Here is a 19,636-nt window from a genome sequence, read left to right on the forward strand (position 1 = left end):
CTATGATCCAAATAACCAGAAGGAATAGATTCATAACCAAATAGGAAATAGTAAATAGGAAATAGGAAATAGGGGGAACGGGAAAATCATACTATGTAGAAGATCGTAAATAGTCTAAGCAGAAAAATTGGAAATGTCTATACAGTATATCCACAATATGCTAATGCGAATAGTAATTTTGTTTGAGGTCCCTTGAGTCTAGACCCGTCATCACCGTCTGCCTCATTTCTTGCCCTTCTTCTTGTTGTCCTTCTTGGCCTTAGGCAATTGCCCATTCTTCATGCTCTCCCGTGTGGCCCGACCCTTCTTCCAGCCCGAACCAGCTTCCTGGCGCTGGCGGGAGTCATCCAGACGCTTCTTGTCCTTGTTACTGAGCTTCTGCTTCTCCTTCTTGGACAGGCCGGCATCGGGCCCGTTGAGCTCCGCCGCGCCCAGCTTCCGCGCCGCCTTCTTATCGCGCTCCGTCTCGAACCACGTACGCTTCGGCCGCGACTTGATCTCCGCCTCGTGCTTGATCAAGTTTTCTCCCTTGGTCACTTGCATCTCCGCCTGCGCCAGCTGCTTCTCGAGCTTCTCCTCCGACAGCACCTCCTCCACCTCCTCCGCCAACTCTTCCGCCTTGGCCGCCCAGGAATCCGCCACCGCCGGTTCAATGACCCGACTGGCAATCTTGGCTCCTTGCGACTTGCCCGCCTTCACCGCCGCCTTGACCACCTTACGGTCAGGCTCGGCGGCAATGGTGCATGCCCGACCGGAGCGGCCCGCACGCGCTGTACGACCAACACGATGCAGATAGATCTCGTGGCTCTGCGGCGCCTCGTAGTTGATGACTGTCTCCACGCCCTTGATATCCAGACCACGGGATGCCAGATCTGTAGCCAGGAGGAACGCCGCCTTGCCCTCACGGAAGTTCTCGACACTCTTAATACGCTGTAGTAGGAAAACACACAAGTTAGCATCATCGATCAAATCAAGAAAGGGGGATCGAAGTAAAGTAACATACCTGTTCTTGACTCATGCTACCGTGGAGTTCAGCAGCCTTCAAGCCCAGCAGTCCAAAGATGATCCGCACCCGGTGCGCCTCCTTCTTCTGTCGGAAGAAGACAATCACTCGACCAGTGTAGAGCTCCTTGCAGAGGTAGAGAAGGTAGCCCAGTCGCTTGTCCTCACGTCCAGGACGCAGACGCACGAATTCCTGCACCAGTGTCACGGCGGTGTTCTTCTTGGCGTCGACCATCAAACGCACAGGGCGGTTAAGACCGACGCGGATAAGCTTGTCGACCGTGTCCGTCATCGTAGCCGAGAAAAGCATGGTCTGGCGCGACTTGGGGATCGTAGTGAGAATCTCGTTCAACTCGTCGGCGAAACCGTCCTCAAGCATGCGATCAGCTTCATCCAGAACCAGAATTTCCAGAGTATCAACAGTAAAGCTGGCCGAGTTGCGCATGTGATCAATGAAACGACCGGGGGTAGCGATGATCACATCGGGGCGCTTCTTCAAGATGTTCTCCTGCTCGCGAAGACTGAAACCACCGACCAGCTGACAGAAGGTGATGTCCGTATACGTCGCCAGCTTCGTGGCGACATTGTAGCACTGCACCGCCAATTCACGGGTGGGCATCAGGATGGCAACGCGACTCGTCGGGACCTTGCGTGGGCGGAACAGCAGACGCTCGAGAATAGGGACGACGAAGGCGGCAGTCTTTCCGGAACCAGTAACGGCACTACCGACAATATCCTTGCCCAGGAGAGCCACGGGGATCGTCTTGCGCTGAATGGGTGTAGGGTTCGAGAAGTTGACGCCGGCGAGACCACGAAGAATGGGACGAGAGAGGTTGAATTCCTGGAACGAGCGCTTCGCATCTGCCATAGCAGACTCCGAAGTCTTCTCCTCCTCAGGAGCAAAGAAAGCCTTGCGCTTCTCTTCCTCCTCGGCGTCGACCTGACTCTCGTCGTCCGAGTCCCGGTCAGAAGCATCATCATCAGGGTGTTGAACAGGAGTAGCAACCGAGTCGTCATCCGAAGCAGCATCGTCATCATCCTCGTCCATGTCCTCGTCGTCATCACTGCCCTCGGCCTCCTCATCAGACCCTTCTTCCTTCTCTTCATCCTCCGCATCGGACTTGTCGCTCTCCTCCGCCTCACCATCAACACCCATACCGAACCCATCCTCCGCAAGCAGCTCGTCATCCTCGAAGTCGACCTCCATACCTCCATCCTCCTCATCATCATCCTCCAACTCACTAAACTCCTCCGCCTCCTTCTGCTTCTTCTTCTGCTTGCGAATCAACTCAGCCTCCTTCTTCGCCTGCCTCCTCGAGATAATATCATCAATATCCACAGCCTTCTTATCCCCGCCCTTACCATCCTCATTACCATTAATCTCCCATCCATCGAAGTCCCTAACCTCAGTCGCAGCACCGCCAACATCGAACTCGAAATCCGAATTAAGCGCGCCGTCATCTTGTCCCTGATCCTCTTCTTCCTCCTCCTCTTCTTCCTCTTCATCCACTTCCTCCTCAACAGGCACATTCTTCCCCTTCTTCCCTTGCTTCTTCTGCTGTTTTTGCTGCTGCTGTTGTTCCTGCTTCTTCACCTTCTTATTCTTCCCCTTCTCCTGCTGCGCCGCGGCAGCATCGTCTCTCTTGCGCTTCTTCGTTTTCGACCCGGAGGCTAGCGCACCATCGTCGCCCTCGCCTTCCTCTTCAAACTGATTTAACGTATCGTTCTCGTCATCCGACAATGTGAGCACGAAGTCGTCGTCGGCGTTCGCGCGCTTTTTCGTTCCGGCCATGGTTGGCGTGTGGGAGGGAATGAAAGATTTCTTCCCTTGCCTTGTTTTTTTGGTAAGTGTGTTTGTTCCGTGAATGTCACCGAAGACAAGGTTCCGAGAGAAAAATAGAATTAGAGAAGAAATAGAGGAGAAAAGTGACACACTCCTCCCTTATGTTCCAATTCAATGGGTTATGTTTTATGTATGTTGGTATCGGGATAAAGATGGAGAAAAAAGTTCAAATTTCGAAGGCGGTGGACGCCGTTTGCGATGGCAGAATGTTGTGCTTACTGGCGTCGGGGAGGTGGTGATTGGTGCATCGTTTATCGATATGGGGATCCACTCCTTTAGATTTTTGGATAGGAATATCTACTAGATAGGTCTACTAACTAGTTATGCATTGGGTACATTTTAAAAGTAGCAAGATTGCGATTTCTATTTCAATTTCATTAAGTCACTAAAGTAAGAAAGCTCCTATCTGCATGTTCGTAGATAATTGATACACTGTAAACTGACGTCCGGCGCCGCTTATGGTGCGTCGGCTTTCCTAGGTTCTTTTTCCACTTTTCATCCTTTTGCCCCCCTCTTTTTTGGTGTTATTGCATATGCGTTTGTGTTTTTGTTGTTTTATTCGCGTTCGAACACATAGGTTCGCTTGCATAAGCCGGTCATAAGGTTGATTATTATCAAGGTCCTGTAGGGATCCTTGTTGTGTTGAGAATGTCACAAAGGAAAAGAATCACATAAGAGATTAAAGTAAGGAACGGACCGGACCAGACTATCGGTATGGAAGTGCGAAGATGTTGTTCTTCACAAAGTACGCAACGTCAAGACTAGAATCGTTGTCAGTCAATTTGAATGCTGAATATCATCATTATCCTAGTGAAGCAGGATAAACACTTACAGTCTTTCGTTCTTTGCACGGACTCCGCACAAGCGTCCTTGTAATTCAAAGTTGTTCTTGGCCAGCCAATCCCTGACCCAACTCTTCGACTGGCGTTCCTCAGGAACGTATGTGAATGTGAAAATCAGTCGAGCGAACTCGCGGCGTCCGCCCAGGCTGTACCCACAGAGACCATGGTTGTAGAAATCATAACCGCCCTTAGTTCTGTGATTTCCATCACATACCTGCAAGAGCTTGTCCATAAGACAATTTCCGATGCCTTTGCGCTGTTGCTCTGGGATGACGAATAACTCCAACTCGGCGGTGTATCTACCACTGGTTTCCGAACCGGTGTAGTCTTTAGCAGTGGCGTAGCCAAAGATATTCTCTCTCTGGTTGCCTGAACCGCGCTCCACGGCAACGATAAAGGGAAGGCGGGCGTCTTTGGCGGCTTGGATGCGCTGCCGGATGTCCCCTGGCTCCAACTTTCCGATGTCGACGCTCACGAAGGAGTTCTGGGCGTACCAGTTGTAAATGGGGAGGAGTTGATTGGCGTCTCCTGCGTGTGCCGGTCTGAGATAAATGTTTGCCCTTGGCGCGTTGGGATTTGGCGGCAAGGTGGCCATGCATTCAAGTTGCATGCGGCGCGACAAAGCTAGTTTCTGCTCCTCTAGCTCTGCTTCGGCTTTTTTGTGCATGACATAGTTGTAGCTGAGACCTGCTGCCGTCTCGTGTCTGTGTCTATGGGCTAGCTCATCGTTGGGATTGAGGATTGTGGTAGCCTTTGGTAGATTCGGGACGATAAATGTTCTAACACCATCTGGATGGGCGGTGCCATCAAAATAGCCCTTGTGGTAAATGTCTGCGTAGCAGGCATCCTGAATTGTCTCGTCGAGCCAAAAACGGAATTTTTGAAGCCATTGATCGTAAAACGGAAGCATAGGAGGGGCCCACCACCAATCACATAAGTGGTCATACTTTCGCCATTTCGTATATGCGCTGGGCGGGAAAGTAGGGGGTTTACCTCGCGAGGCATACGGATGGGCCTCTGGTTTCTGAAACTTGGCTTGCAAGGTGGTCTGCGCCTCAGTCGGCTTAGGAGACAGTGTCACTTGGTTGTTAATGACGTTAGGGTAAATGAAAGTCTGCCTTTCGTATGCATCCCACAGTGGAGCCAGACGATCGCCGTCGATGAAGCTGTTACGAATCTGCTCGAGGTTGTCGAGGCGGTCATCCTCTGGTTTGTCATCCAGGTCATTGACTATAGAGAGCGCCGCGACGTTCAGGTCGACTTCTTCCATTGGACGCACACGTCGATATCCCTCGATTTCCTTATAGACCTCCGACTTTGGGTCCACGCCGGGGCCGTCACGGCATTTGGCTACTACTTCAGCATCAGCCGTTTCGACCTCCTCCTTGTATAGATTTTGATAAATCTTCGCAAGTTCCTCCTTTTGTAATCTTTTGATCTCTGCTCGCAGCTCAGCACGGGTAGTAGGCTGCTTCTCCTCGGAAGGGGACCGCGCTGGCTGGTGAATGCTGCCCCCAAGAGGGGTACCGCCACCGCCCTCTATTCCAGTCTGTCCTGGGGCATCCTGATTTTGAGGCTGCAATGTTTCAGCTCTGGGATTACGCAGAACGACATAATCCGAGTCACCACTGGACGACATTTTTCCCTTATCAGCTTCTCAGGTGTCAGTTAGCACATTCCATGGTCAAGATGGAGGAAGCGGCATTCATCGCTTACCAAATAGAGCAAGCTGATGTGGCGAGCCAGACGGAGTATTTCGAGTGAATGTTAACTGACTTGGCCTCTGAGGTGCTTTTGCGGCGTGTGAGATGAGAGGAGGGTGAGAAGGACGTGCAGTGTTTCTCCTATTCTTCTGCTCAGTCCCTTGACCTCCTTTGTTTCTAGGGAGGAGGCGCTGGTCGGGATTTTGATATTGGTGTTGTCTTATGTGCGGTGGGATGTAGGGGGATGGTGTAGATCTGGATGGCGATACGTGAGAACTGTCACACAATCTGCTCAGTGGCTCAGGTAGCTTGACCGTGATCTTGGAAGAGATTTTGGGGGATGAGGGGGGTTTGTTTTCATGTAAAGGCGATCGGCTAGTGGCCACAACCGGCTCAGGTGCTTTACAACACTTGGGAATCGCCGTGGCGATCGCCTTGTGTGCTTTACGAGTGACTGTGACTGCAGTGCTATTTGTCGATCTGATGACAGTCGCTTGCATCTTTCCAGCCTGACTCGGACTCACCGGATTGCGCAGAGGTGAAGTGCAACTGTTATTCTCGGCACATCGTCGTTGCGAAGGCCGGTATCCAGGAGACCGGTATTTATTGGAAATCGAGGCGCTTGATACACTATCACGTGTCAATTTCATTCGCGCCCATAAGTCCGGGCTGTCATAGTCATAGTTGTTCTTTTGTGACATCTCTAACAGTGAGGTAGGTTAGTATCACTCACATCACCTCTCCCAAGGTTGTTCATGTTAGGCGAGGAGGATCCTACTTGACATTGATTGTACTTATTGCTGCTAGGGGCCTCTGAACAGACTAAATCACAGGACCCTATCTAATCAAACAGAAGGTGCTGTCTTCTAATCTTTCAAGCTGCCTCTGTCGTTGAGTGACAACACGGATAAGGATGAGGAGATTCCTGTCCTCCTGTGGACAGAGACATACTGGAAAGCATGCGATGTGCGCACTATTTAACGATTTTCGACACCTCCCTCATGTCACGTTATGCGCATATGGTGAATCTTAGTACAGTTGGGATTAAGCGGTTGCCTGTTATGTCTGCGTGAAGGAAATGCATTGCTAATCCAAATATTTGATATCTGCAATGACTCTGCTCACATTTCTTGTTCTTGTTGTGAAAGTGACAAAGTGAAAAGCCAGTACTGGGAATGCTATTACACGAGAGTATAGGACTGCATTAGGGTTATTATTGGTTGTGCATGGGACACACGGCCAATGGTGTCTCACTGTGATGTGAAGGAGGTGTAGTATATTCGACCGTGAGCGGGATCTATATCGAGCTTGTCGTTGGTCCAATCTTTCTTTCCCCTTCAATTACCCCAACTACAAACTGCGACATCACTGAAAGTCCGGTGAAGATGTTGTCCATTTTGAGAAAAGCCCGGCTAAAGGATAAGGAGATGCGAATCCTGATGCTGTGAGTCTCACCCAGTGATATGTTACAGCTAACGAATACATTCACTAACAACCATCGCTACAGAGGTCTGGATAATGCCGGGAAGACCACCATCGTCAAGCAGATTATGAATGAAGATGTCACCACTGTCAGTCCGACATTGGGTTTTATCATCAAGACGATAGACTTCCAGGGGTATGACTATTTATATTTAAACTCAATTATCTACTAGAGTTACTCGCTGACTTTCTACGCAGATATAGACTCAACATATGTAAGGATGTCGACCACTGATACCGCCCAGCCTCCACTAACCACCTGCCATCAGGGGACGTTGGAGGCCAAAAGACCCTCCGATCTTATTGGAAAAACTACTTTGAGAAGACTGATACATTAATCTGGGTCGTTGATGCGACCGACCGTCTTAGAGTGGATGATTGTAGAGATGAGCTCGCCGGGCTCCTTTTGGAAGAGGTTCGTTGCCATCCCCGCCGGCACCACTGCGCCCGCCCAAGAAGAGTTTTGCCAGTCCCGGGCTAACCGTCACGCAGCGTTTAATGGGAGCAAGTCTCTTGGTTTTCTTGAATAAGAGCGAAGTTGAGGGATGTATGAATGAGAGTGAGGTTCGACAAGTAAGTCCATACTCTTCACTTTTTATTTTTCTTTATCGCCTTGGGCTCTTCATGTCGTGTCTTCGAGCAAATTATTGACTGATGTTCTTGTCCACAGCGGCTTGGCTTGGATTCTATCAAAACACATAAATGGACGATATTACCCTGCAGTGCGATGACAGGAAAGAATCTGCATGAAGGGCTAGAATGGGTTGTCCAAGACGCCAAAGATAGACTTTTCCTGTACTAACTGATGTGGAAGTGCTATGGCTTTGCTTGGCACCCTTTGATGACCGCGATATGCTATCTGTTTCCCTTCTCGATTTATTTTCGCACTTATGGTCTTACAATAGTGGCAGGAGTCATGTTTCTAGCATTTGATGGATATGAAAACTGATGATTTGTTGGCGAAGGTGCTGGTGATAGTCGATATTGTCTCAGCTCTTCTGAAGCACTAATTATATATTCTTCACGGGGGATGATTCGACCACATAAATACAATTTAGTACTATTACTAATATTCAACATTATCGCAATACCAAATGCATCCATACTCAGAATAGAATTTCATAGTATCCTGAATAACTCCTAACCTACGAATATCAGTAGGTTTAAGGAAGACAACATTCTAGTACGATGCTGACTTGCACCACTAGCAGAGCCCCTGTCTCAACTGTTAGTGCCTGGTCGGGTATCGGAACGGCGATCAGACAAATCGCCTTCAGGGTCCACGAACTACACTACGAGGGCCCTTGTCGAACATGGTAAAGGCAACGGTGTTCCCAGTTCCCACTACACTAGGGGAGCGCCTCGTCTCGTAATTTACGTCAACCACGAGGTTTCAGCAAGGATTGCCGCCAGTAATGTGTCTCACGATACTAGTCCTGCGCCGGGTGGAAGGGGGAATTAATGTCGTCAGACCCGATCCTGCTGGGTGGTTGATGGGAACTAAGAAGCTCCCGCTTATCTTCGCATATCCACCTTCTTTTCCCCCTTCCCCTTCAAGGCCATCCATCCGTGGATTCCACACCAAGTTACCAAGCTTTGTGTGCCGAGTTTGACCCAACCGAGGTTCCCAAGGATAGTAATGCTGCCCGGAGTAGGAGGGAACAAACTGGAAAGCAGGCCGGTTAACCAGGAAAAAATGATTGCGTATCCGATCGCGGGGCGGCAGAGAAAGTTGAGATTTGCTCCACCGCAAAAGCCGGACCCGGAAAAGTAAACAGTTCTCCGTGTAGAGAAACTTCCAAACATCCCCTCGTCAATTGATGGTGAAGCTTTTGGGGATTCCGAGCGGGACATCTCTCTTTGTTTTGGGATTTGCGACATGATAAACCCCAACAGGAGGGGCTTTGATCTCGCCTCTTGGGTGCCGAGAGGGAGAAAGTTAAGGGGATCAGCTCACAGCCGCAGAGTGAGAGAGATGCGCAAGTGTCAATCCGGTCGGGCGCCTCATCCTAATTTCCTCTGGGCTTCCGGCTGTGGGGCGGCAGCTGATGTGCGTGCCTTCGCCGGGTTTTATTTGACGATGGAGGAGCATTACTATTCTTGCCTTCACGGTGCTCAGCTGGCCTTCGATACGGATCCACCACTAGAAACGAAAAAGACGCTGTCCGGCTCTCGCTGCCATTCCTTCTTTCCACACTGGATCGCCCAGGGTGAAAGGTGGAGTAAACCCGACAACGACAACAACAGCAGCAACAACAACAACAATGAGCTGGAGGCACACGATTATTCCTTCCTAAGGCTCAGATCCGGCACGAATCAGTCACAGAAAGTCCCTCAAGCGGGCAAGAGCCAGAGTGTCGCTCAATCACCAGCACCACCACCAGCACCACCACCAGCACCACCGCTAACCGTGACACTCCCTCCACTCTTCCTGATTACTCCAACATCTCTGGTTCACAAACAACCAAATCATCCTCCCCCTCTCTTCCCCCCCTCCCCTCTTTTGTCTGGTGCCTCTTGTCTACACCCCACCGTTCCTGGGGGCTTTTTTTTTGTCGGTGTTTATTCGGATTGAAAGGGCATCTTTTCTTTTTCTGACTTGCCATTTCTGTTCTGTTCCCTCTCTTTTTTTTTCTTCTTTACCCAATTTTTGGGCTCATTGAACAAGTGCCAAGCTGGCCATGTCGTCCACAACCGACGCGGATGGCACTGAGGATGTCAACGACTTCCTTTTGCGCATCCGCGAATTAGGAGAGAAGCGCGATAAAGAGGACGAGGAACGCACAAAGAAGTTGGAGGAGGAAATTCTGCAGGGTCGGAAGGAAAGACAGGCTCGGAGAGCTGGTATTTGATTTCCCTTGCTTTTTTACCCGGCGCCCCCCCCTTCAAAAGGAAATTTCCCAGTCGCCATGACTCACGGTTGGCTGGCGGCTGGCTGGTCCTTTTCCAAATCTGTCATCTTCAGGAATGCTGACTGTGTCCCGTTTTTTGGGATGCAATACAGAGCGGGCACGGTCGATTTCCCCCACGAAAGATTCACCTATATTAGATCCCGCTCGGTTGAGCATGTCTTCTTTCAGCCAGCGAGCGATTGACCCCCCGGAACACCTCGAGCCTACCCCTCACACCCCGGGGCATGACACTGGCAACGGGGCTGATTCGGTTCGAGATGACGCATCGATATCCACCGACAATGGCCGGAGGGGGTCGACTCTGACGGCAAACGATGGAGAGACGGCTTCCAGACCTATCTCACCTTTCCGGAGCAGAGCCGGCACTCTTTCCTGGCAACAAAGACCCACGTCTCGGGATAGCAGCAGGCCTTTCTTCTCCGCATCGCCCTCGCGTGAGAGCCGTTTTAGAGCCATGTCCACAACGTCTAACGATGATCATGGGGTATCTAGGAGCCCATTCGCGTCTTCTCCCTCGTTCAAGGACGTACCGTGGTCCCGCCACACAGAAGGAGCGAGCCCGTCTCCGACCCGCGCAAAGCAGGGAGAGGAAGACTCACTGCACCCTCTGCACCCTGATACTGCCGTCAAGGAGTCTGAGGCGAACCAGGAGCACACCACAGAGTCGGCGAAGGAAGCAGAAAATAACGAGCTCGTGGAAGAGCGATCGCGGTCTCCGTCAAGGGCAAGCTCGACGTTTGCAGAAAGTAGTTTGGGTAATCGGTATTCGAGCATATCTTCTGTGTCGACGGCCACTGGGCTTGGCTCTCCTTTGCCTCTGACGAGCGCACAAAAACTCGAGCCGCGAAAGACGGAGGACGGCGCAGATGACCAGATAACATCACCCCCCTCGCCAAGGCGTTTGTCTCCCGAGCGTTCTACGTCTCCTACCAAGGGACTCGGTGGATTCGTGCAGAGTGCCATGATGAAGCGATCAGATAGCGTGTCTAAACGCTGGAGCGCTCAGCTGCCGTCGGGGCTTAGTCGAGGTAATTCAATCTCTAGCAACCGCAACAGCTTCGCTGCTCCTTCCGGCAGTGATGTCTTCTCCACTGCGCCTTCATACAGATTGAGCAGGGATGGCGCAAGTCTTTCGCCCTCGCGGCCGACCTCTAGCCATCGACCAGGTTCCAGCCACAGGCCTGGTTCTAGCCACAGACCCGGGTCTAGCCATAGCGAAGCGACTGTCGTTCATCCGGTCAAAGATGGCGAACGACCGGCTACACCTCCCGTTCCTGGCAGCAGTGGTGCGCGGCTAGATGAAGAGAACCGCAGACCCTCTCTGAGTCTGCATACACGGTCTACCAGCACCGTTGAGAAAAGCACGGATTCCGGCTCGTTACCACCATCAAGCCCGTCAGTTTCGAGAACGATGGACCCCAAGAGATGGAGCCCGACCAAAGCTTCCTGGCTCGAGAGTGCTTTGAACCGCGATGAATCACCTAGGCATAAGCGACAACCCTCTCAACAGGCTTCTTGGGTCAAAGATCGGCAATCAAGAGGTAGCGTTGACTTGGGTCGAATCGCAAGCTTCAAAGAGGTTACACCCGTGGGTCTTATGCGGACTACTGCACCTGGTGGTCACTCGAAGACCTCCAGTATCACCGGCATCCCCGATATATTTTCCAATCAAGATGCTGGGAAGACAAAGGAAGCAGAACCCGAAACCGCCGTACAAGGTGCAGATACTCAGGATAGCGCTTTAGCACCTGCAGAGAAGACCGAAGATGCCTCTCCTTCGAAAGAGGAGTCGCCTACCAAAACAGAGGCGGAGCCCGAGAAAACGGAAGATGGAGCTACTAAACACAAGCGTACGCCGTCTAACCTGAGCCCGATAACCAAGACCACTATCGATGCGCCCCTGGCATCCCCTCGTGACCCGCTGTTGAATCGGCCCAAGCCTCTGTCTCCTGTGATAGATTTCAGAGCCAACCTTCGACGCAGGGAAGTGGTCAAGGATGAGTCACCCAGGGAGGAACCGGAATTCAAGAATATCTTTGGAAGGCTGAAGAAAGCAGAGTCCTCAAAACACGTGCCGCCGGACGAATTGAAAGAGAATATTCTCAAAGGCAAGGCAGCTCTGAACTCCTCGGGCGGACCAAAGAAGTCGCAGAAAGTGGATGAATTGAAAGACAGCATCCTGAAGCAGAAAGAAGCAATCAAAGCCAGTGGGGGTTCGCTGCGACGTAATACTGCGGGGGAGAAGGATGCTCCTGGCAAATTTGTACCTGAAGCAATTGCAATGCGGAACAATTTGACCAAGTCCAGCAGTATCAAAAGCAATCTTTCAGCAGCCGATTCTTCGTCACCGCTTTCGCCGCTCTCGCCTAGAGAGCCGGGCACACCAAAAAGCACGCATGGCTTCCAGGTTGCATCGCCACTGTCCCCTGCCGGCGCTGAGCCCCTCGAAAAGTTCCAAGGCTCGCCAATCGCTCCAGAGCCACCCAAGCCGGGCGTTGATGATACTGCCGAGGAGGCAAAATTGCCGGAACAAGAGAGAGAATGCGAACATGAGAAGACAGACGGGGCAGAGGTGAACGCTGAAGAGGTAAAGGAGGAGGGCATCAATCCGGTGCGTTCTCTGCCACCGGGGGATTTGATGCAGGCTACAAGTGCACCTGCTGAGACCGAGGGTCCTGCTGCTAAAAGTAAACTCGCAGGCCGATTAAACCCTGCCTTAGCGGGCCTTTTGTCCCGTGGCCCACCCGCACCGATCAACGGGCCCATGAAAGGTCCTTCTTTCGGCAGTGCTGGGGAAAGCAGCTCAGGAGTGGAAGGTTCTCAAGCTGGCGCACTCACTCATTTGACCAAGGGTCGAGCTAGAGGGCCAAAGAGACGCCTGCCCCAGGGTACTACACCGGAAGGTACGAACTCACTCTTTGATGAAAGCAATCATGTACCAGAGTCTCCGCCAACACCTTTGGATGCACAGAGACCAGAATCGATGTACTCGGAGACGGAGGAGGAAAGTGATGTACCGGATATGCCAGCACATGTGGATGTAGAAAAAGCCGAAGACATGCCCTTGCACACGGAGACGACACCTGCTTTAGAGCCATTGACATACATGGAAGAAAAGACCCCCGAACCTGCGAGTCTAGTCCACGAGGCTATCACGTATGCACCAGAGCTTCCGGAAATCGTGGGAAAGCCAGAACCTGAGCCCCTGAGCCCACTGCACAAGGAGAATACTAATACCCCAGAGCTGTCGTCACCCATTGATGAGGAACCCCAACCTGATAGCCCAGTGAAAGAGGAAATGAACTATGCACCCGAACGTTCAGCGCCTGTCCATAACGATGAACCCGAGCCTACCACGGAATTCCAGGAAGAGACACACGATGCACCTGTGCTCTCAGCACCCAAGATGGAGGAACCTCGACCTGCTAGCCCAGTCAATGAGGAAGAGAATGATGCACCCATGGTTTCAGCGCCTATTGATAAGGATGAATGTGGGCCTGCGAGTCTACTCCAGACAGAAGCTCACGATGTTCCAGCGCTCTCAGCACCCAAGATTGAGGAACCTCAACCTGTCAGCCCAGTCCAGAAAGAGAACGATGCGCCCATGGTTTCAGCGCCTGTTGATAAGGATGAATGTGGGCTTGCGAGCCCACTCCTGGCAGAAGTCCACGATGTTCCAGTGCTCTCAGCACCAGCCGATAAAACCGAAACCGTGCCCGCGAGCCCGATCCGCGTGGAGGTAAACGATATACCGGTGGTCTCAGACGAACTTGAGCCCGCAAGCCCACTGCAGGAGGCAGTCCTCGATACACCAGCGGAAAAAGATGAACCTGAGCCTGCCAGCCCGATTCGAGAAGAAATGAATGATGTACCGGTGGTTTCAGCGCCTGTTGATAATGGTCTACCTGAGCCTGCGAGCCCACTCCAGGAAGAAGTCCACAATGCACCGGTAATTTCCGACCCAGTGGATAACGATAAACCTGAACCCGTGAGCCCGATACACGAAGTCAATCCGGCGCCAAAGCTCTCGGCGCCCCTGGAAGAGGAAGCCACACCTGCCTACCCAACCTACGAGGAGAACAGTGATGCACTAGTGCCCCCAGCACTTATGAGTAAGAAGAAGTCTGAACCTGCAAGCCCAAGCCAGGAGGAAATCAATGGTGCACCGGTTGCCTCAGCGTCTTTTTGTAAAGATGAACCTGAGCTTGTGAGCCCAGTCCAGGAAGAAGTTCACACTGCACCGGTGCTCAATGCACCTGCAGGTATGAGTGGTCTTGATGCTACGAGCCCGAACCAAGATAAAGCCAATGGAGCGCCGGATTTCTCGACTCTTTTGAAACATGAGGAGGCCAAGCCTGCGATCCCAGTCCGAGAAGGGAGCATCTATGAGCCTGAGCATTTAGCTCTTGCGGATGGCGAGAAATCTGAGGCAACAAACCTAGCTCTCGAGAGCCCTGACGCCTCGGGACTACCAGGACAGGCGGAAGAGGCAACACTCGAAGTTACAAGCCCGATCTTGGAAAGAAAAACTTATGTACCACCGTCACCGGTCCATATGAATACCACAGAGACTGAAGCTACAAGCCCGGTTTACGACGAGACTGATGAGGCCCAGGAGATGTCGGCCAGTGAGGACGAGAATAGACCTTCATCGTCAATATTTGGGGTGGACGAGCCCCCATCGGCCTCTTTGCATGCGCACGTTCCCGAGCCCATGGTTTCTGCCGCAGAAGAGAAGAATGGTGTTCTGAGCCCCCCCTCGCCAAAAGCAGAAGAACCCGAAACCAGAAGTCCAGCTCCTGAGGCGGGTGATGCAGTACCGAACTCTTCATCAGACCTTTCGGTTGCACACGAGCCAGCACCTGCACGCCCAACCTCGGTCGAGAACATTGGTACTGTGAAGTCTCCATCATTGGATGCAGAGTTCGAGCTTCCCAACTCTACGTCAGAAGTACCTGAGGCGATCCCGAAATCTCCTGCTTCTACTTTGGACGCACAGAGGTCAGAAGCATCCGTCTCACCCATTGGCAGTCCTGCGGGAGCCTCCGGCGGCTGGCCCCTTCCTAATACTGAAGTCAAATCCAATGACGAACCGCAAGCGAGCCCGAGTCAGCTTGACACGCCAGCAACAAGCAAGCCGACTGAATTCAAGAGGAGCATCCCTCGTTTGATAGAGAGAGAGACCCCGCAGAAGCCCGATGACCCGAGCCCTAAACCCTCAACAGTGTTGGATCAGACTGCTACCAATATCCGAGAGAATGCCAGCGCATACTTCAAGAGTATACGAAGCTCATTATCGGCAAAGCCTCCTTTGCCCCCGAAAACAGCCCCACTGCCAGCAACACCTGTTTCTAACCAGACACGGGCTTCGCCAACTCACTTTTCTTCACCCTCTCCTTCGCCTTTGAGGGCAAGCTTCAAGGACAACCAGAGTTATACTCATCCAACACAACAGAGGTCCGCGTCCTCACTCTTTTCCACCATAGGTTCACGCAACTCGTCCCCACGAGATAAAGCTTTGCCTTCTCCTCCGGTTCCTCCTAAGGGGTCCAGGGCCTCTGTTGACCGCTTCTCCTCGAGATCTTCAACCTCTCTTGTACCTCAGGCCGATGAATCTTGGGAAGCCATATCTGATTTCTTCAAGACCTTCCCGAAATCGAGCGACCGTGTCAACATTGATACGCAGTTGATGCTAGCAGATAAGAGCGACAATGCCAAGATCAGGACTTTGAAGAGACAGTTGTGGGAGATTACAGGAGATGGAAAGAAGCAGGATCTTCCTGTCAACCAGGAATACATCTTGTATGAAGGAAGCATGTACCTCTGCGTGCATCTTTTTGAGGCCGATGGCACTGTACGCTCTGAAGTGCATCTCTGGTGTGGTGATGATGTCCCCGACTCCGCAGTCGATGATGCGCAGGCTTTCTCTCGCAAAGTCGCCAAGGATAATGGGTCCAAGCTGGAGATTATTAAGCAGGGCAGGGAACCCGCTCGGTTCATTCAAGCTTTGGGGGGCATTCTCATTACTCGCCGCGGCTTGAGTTCTCGCTCTAGCTCCTCCGCCATCTTCATGCTCTGCGGGCGCAAGCATTTGGGTCAGATGGTCTTCGATGAAGTCAGCTTCTCGCCAAGCAATCTGAGCTCCGGCTACCCCTTTGTGATCTCTGCGATGTTCGGCAAGCTCTTTCTCTGGAAGGGCAAGGGCAGCTCCGCCGAAGAGATTGGTGCTGCGCGTCTGATTGGCATGGACCTTGGGCTAACCGGTGAATTTGAGGAAGTGGCTGAGGGTGAGGAGCCAGAGAGCTTCTTCGAAGTCTTCCCCCACTGGGAACGAGACACAGGTGATACCAGCACCGACTACTGGCGTGTGAAACCCAACCACGAGCGATATCGGTCGCGGCTTTTCCGTATCGACCACGAGCTCGGCCAACGTTCAGGGTTCTGGCTGCGTCGCTCAGGCTCGCCTTCCCCGGTTATCCGGCCCAATGACACTGTCCAGGAGATCGAGCCATTTTGCCTCAAGGACATTACTGCCAAGGGAGTCTATGTTCTTGATACCTTTTTCGAGATCTATGTGTATGTGCCCGTTTCCTGTTCTCACCGCCCGACTGCTAACATTCTTCCCTTGATTAGGATCGTGGGCGACCAAGCTTCCAACCGACCCGCCGAGTTCGCATCTGCGGTAGTCCTTGCGCACGAATATGGAATTCTCACCGCATCGCTTCAAGACCGACCCTTCATTCCGAAGAGCTTTGTCGCCCTCGGAGGAGTTCCGGAGTCTTGCAGCACTGCGTTCCGAAAGTGGATCCCGGGCTATCCTTCGCAACGCCTTCCCCAGGTGTTTCCCCTCAATGCGGCTATCGAAGCGATTCGGTCCGCTTAATCTTCTTTTCTCTCGGCTTTTCATTGCTTTCTGGGAGGTGTCCTTTCTCCTTGTGGTATACTTTTTCCTTCTTCTGGTTTCTAGCTGTGCATAGCGATTTCGCGGGGTTTTACATGTGCATATACTAGCTCGGCTGGGTCTATCTGTACAGAATTGGGGACTGAGATGGCATGGGATGGGAAAGTGGAAACATTGCTTTTTGAATTTCCAAGGAGCCTATCTGGCGGGGTGTGTATGTGGCAGTCATTTTGTGCATATCTACATGACTGTGTGCTGGGAGTTACGGTTGCTGTTCACTTGTTCTACTTTTTCCTTCTTCGCTTCGATGAAGATATTGGCACTGATTCCGTGTACGATACATATTGCCTCAATATAGAAAGACTTCTACTTTACTAAGACAGGAGGTGAGATGAGACCCGAAGCCGGACCTCGCTGCCAACCGTCATCCAGTCTGCTGCTCTAGTCTTTTCTTATCAATTGCTAAGGCTACTAATTACTGGCATTCTCTATATGAGGGGGAAAAAAGAGAATCATAATAAGGAGGTTTGGTGAAAATTGTAAACTGGACTGGACAGACACTTTCTCCTTTGCAGCAGGTCAGCTGGAATAAGGCAACGCGGGGATTTCTATTGGTTGACCCTAAGTAACTGTATACTACGTTATTGCCTCAATCATTGATCTAACAAGATATCCCCTTCCCTTTTCCGTCTTATTGCATACATAGGAAGAAGAACCATCGATCTTCGTATCCATACCTGACCTGTCTACTTTGCTCGTTGAGAGAAATATTTGTATGAGATCTTTTTTGTGATTAGCCGCCTCTGTTTGCTTATTCCGGGGTTCTCAGCTGGACTTCTGACGAGTAGTAGCCGATTTGACTCGAGATCACTCCGGTCTTCGCATATTTGTTGTTGTCCCCTTGGTCACGGGTCTCGGAGTTATGGCACTCCGTGTCGACGAGCATCGGTCGATGTCCGGAAGGAAGTGTATTTGTTTTCTTGATCTGCAAGATGTGGGAAAGAATGCACATCTCTCCCTCGGTTTGGCTGCCTCTACTCCGTAGGTTGGCCAGTGTTTTCCGAAGCTCTCAAGAGAGACATCTGGTGGGCAGAGTTGGTCGAAATACTACATACATAGTTGGTTGTATATCGTCACGGAGTTTTGTCGGTGGGAATGATCAAATTTAAAAAAAGAAAAAGAAAATAGCCCTGTGGCCTTCGTGGCAGCCACGAGTGGGAAACAGAACGTCGGCACGTATACGTACGTACGTAGGTATGTACCATTACCCATTGGGTAGTTTGACAATTCAGCATTTCTGCGCGGTCATGCTCTTCGGGGCCGAGGAGAGGTGTTGCCTGCCTGTCCCGAAGAACCACAGTTATTATCCCAGCATCAGCACATCAGCACTAAGTACTACTGTACCGCGGTGTGTATTGTAGTAGACCAACCAGAATCCGCCCGGGCTCTTTGCCATATGGGAAGGGCTCACTCACTCACTTACTCAATCCCTGCCGCTCACTCAGGTTTAGAGGGGAAAAAACCAAGGAATTTCCATTCTTTGATCGTCCATTGGCTTGGCTAGTTTTCCATGGATTGAATGAAATTGAAAATGTAAACAGAGATCATGCTAGGTTATGTCATGCAATGCAGGTGATGCCAGGATTTGCCTGGGCATGCGGCAGGAGATTTGGGATGTATAGACTTGATGGAGAAGTTTCTCACCGGCTTTTGTGTTGCGCGCTCTATCAAGTTTCTCTCTTTGATTTTTGCCTCCCAGTTGAAGTTATGTGTCCGTTATTCGGTGTTGTTGTTGTTGTCGGTGTGTCTGTGTCATCAGGAGGATCGTCATGAGACCATATGGACGCTGTGCCATCGGGATGGGAAGACAAATATCTGGCGGAAGGGCAGAAGTAATGGCGCAACGACTCCCATGGTCATAATATTAACAATAACGATAACAACCAAGGAATGGCGGGAAGAATGAATGAAGCACAAACGAACGAGTCGCACTGAAAAGTCATCAAAACGGACGGGGGAAATAGGGAAAGAACGTAAAGTCACGTTGCCGTGATTGGCTCCATTTGGCAAGAGGCCGGGCATCAATCCGTCACTTCTTTCCTGTTCGGTTGCTTCTCTTTCGTGCTTCCTTCCATCCGCAATTTCTCGTCTTCCAATCCCGATTTCTCTCTCTCTCTCTATCCTCCCGTCTTCGGTCCATAATATGACATCTTTACGATTATTTTCCATTCTTTCTGATGTTTACTACCTAAATCCCGGACAATGCCCAGGCTTGATCGACGGGATGCTCGCAAACTGAGATTAACCTTCAGCAGGGGTGACAGTCAAAAATGACCTATCCTGAATGCCCCGCGCATTGCCTGCGCCACAGTTATCCCCAGGACGTTCCTGATGTTTGGATTCAACAATTCTTGACGGAAGTTTATTTTCAGTAGGGCAAGTTGGAGGGGTCAAGGTTAAGCAGACGGAGAAATCCACCATAACCACCACCACCACCATAACCCCTCCGTTCAGGTCCAAGGCCCTGCAGGTGAGCGGACCTTTTCTTTCCCTGCAAGTCGCCCGTGCGGTTTGACTTGCGCTCACGCAGGATCCTCGGACCCCCTCAATTCAACGCGGGTGAAAGAGGGGAAATCACATCAATGATCCTCCTGCCTTGCTCTTAGTCCTCCTGCTAAAACTCTTGAGGGTGTTATCGGATCCCCTGTGGCCCGGGCTTGCCTGATCTCGTATCAACTCTCTGAGGCAACTCCCTTGACACAATGTGTGGCCCGAAGGTGACAGCAATCAGAAATACTGCAAGAAAATAGGATGGAAGCAACATTTTTAATCAAATGTAATTCGAATATATCCATGTCCATGCCATGTTTTTTTTCCCGCTCCCTTTTCGGTAGCTGGACTTCAGTCACGCTTTCGATACAGGTCAACATGCACGGATACTTTTCTTTTTT

The 19,636-nt window shown here is 51.3% G+C and overlaps 5 protein-coding genes across 5 annotated transcripts; 2 read left to right on the top strand and 3 right to left on the bottom strand.

Moving 5' to 3' along the window:
• Window positions 1-222: 222 nt before the first annotated feature.
• Window positions 223-2,794, bottom strand: drs1 (putative ATP-dependent RNA helicase DRS1; the record flags this gene model as incomplete). The annotated part of the gene is made up of 2 exons (XM_041685791.1): window positions 223-930; window positions 1,004-2,794. The coding sequence occupies 2 exons, from the start codon at window positions 2,792-2,794 to the stop codon at window positions 223-225; spliced, it is 2,499 nt and encodes an 832-aa protein (XP_041537032.1).
• A 757-nt stretch (window positions 2,795-3,551) lies between these two features.
• AKAW2_10313A (GNAT family N-acetyltransferase) lies at window positions 3,552-6,091 on the bottom strand (the record flags this gene model as incomplete). Its single annotated transcript, XM_041685802.1, has 3 exons — window positions 3,552-3,606; window positions 3,678-5,340; window positions 5,404-6,091. 3 exons carry the CDS (start codon window positions 6,089-6,091, stop codon window positions 3,552-3,554), a joined length of 2,406 nt encoding a protein of 801 aa, XP_041537033.1.
• A 684-nt stretch (window positions 6,092-6,775) lies between these two features.
• Window positions 6,776-7,353, top strand: ARL2 (ADP-ribosylation factor-like protein 2; the record flags this gene model as incomplete). The annotated part of the gene is made up of 4 exons (XM_041685813.1): window positions 6,776-6,834; window positions 6,898-7,008; window positions 7,071-7,087; window positions 7,142-7,353. The coding sequence occupies 4 exons, from the start codon at window positions 6,776-6,778 to the stop codon at window positions 7,351-7,353; spliced, it is 399 nt and encodes a 132-aa protein (XP_041537034.1).
• Window positions 7,354-9,553: 2,200 nt separating this feature from the next.
• AKAW2_10315S (putative gelsolin repeat protein) lies at window positions 9,554-16,667 on the top strand (the record flags this gene model as incomplete). Its single annotated transcript, XM_041685824.1, has 3 exons — window positions 9,554-9,716; window positions 9,877-16,360; window positions 16,418-16,667. The coding sequence occupies 3 exons, from the start codon at window positions 9,554-9,556 to the stop codon at window positions 16,665-16,667; spliced, it is 6,897 nt and encodes a 2,298-aa protein (XP_041537035.1).
• A 1,845-nt stretch (window positions 16,668-18,512) lies between these two features.
• AKAW2_10316A (uncharacterized protein) lies at window positions 18,513-18,914 on the bottom strand (the record flags this gene model as incomplete). The annotated part of the gene is made up of 1 exon (XM_041685835.1): window positions 18,513-18,914. The coding sequence occupies one exon, from the start codon at window positions 18,912-18,914 to the stop codon at window positions 18,513-18,515; it is 402 nt and encodes a 133-aa protein (XP_041537036.1).
• Window positions 18,915-19,636: the final 722 nt, after the last annotated feature.

Source organism: Aspergillus luchuensis, chromosome 1, assembly GCF_016861625.1.
Source record: "Aspergillus luchuensis IFO 4308 DNA, chromosome 1, nearly complete sequence".
Classification (NCBI taxonomy): domain Eukaryota; kingdom Fungi; phylum Ascomycota; class Eurotiomycetes; order Eurotiales; family Aspergillaceae; genus Aspergillus; species Aspergillus luchuensis.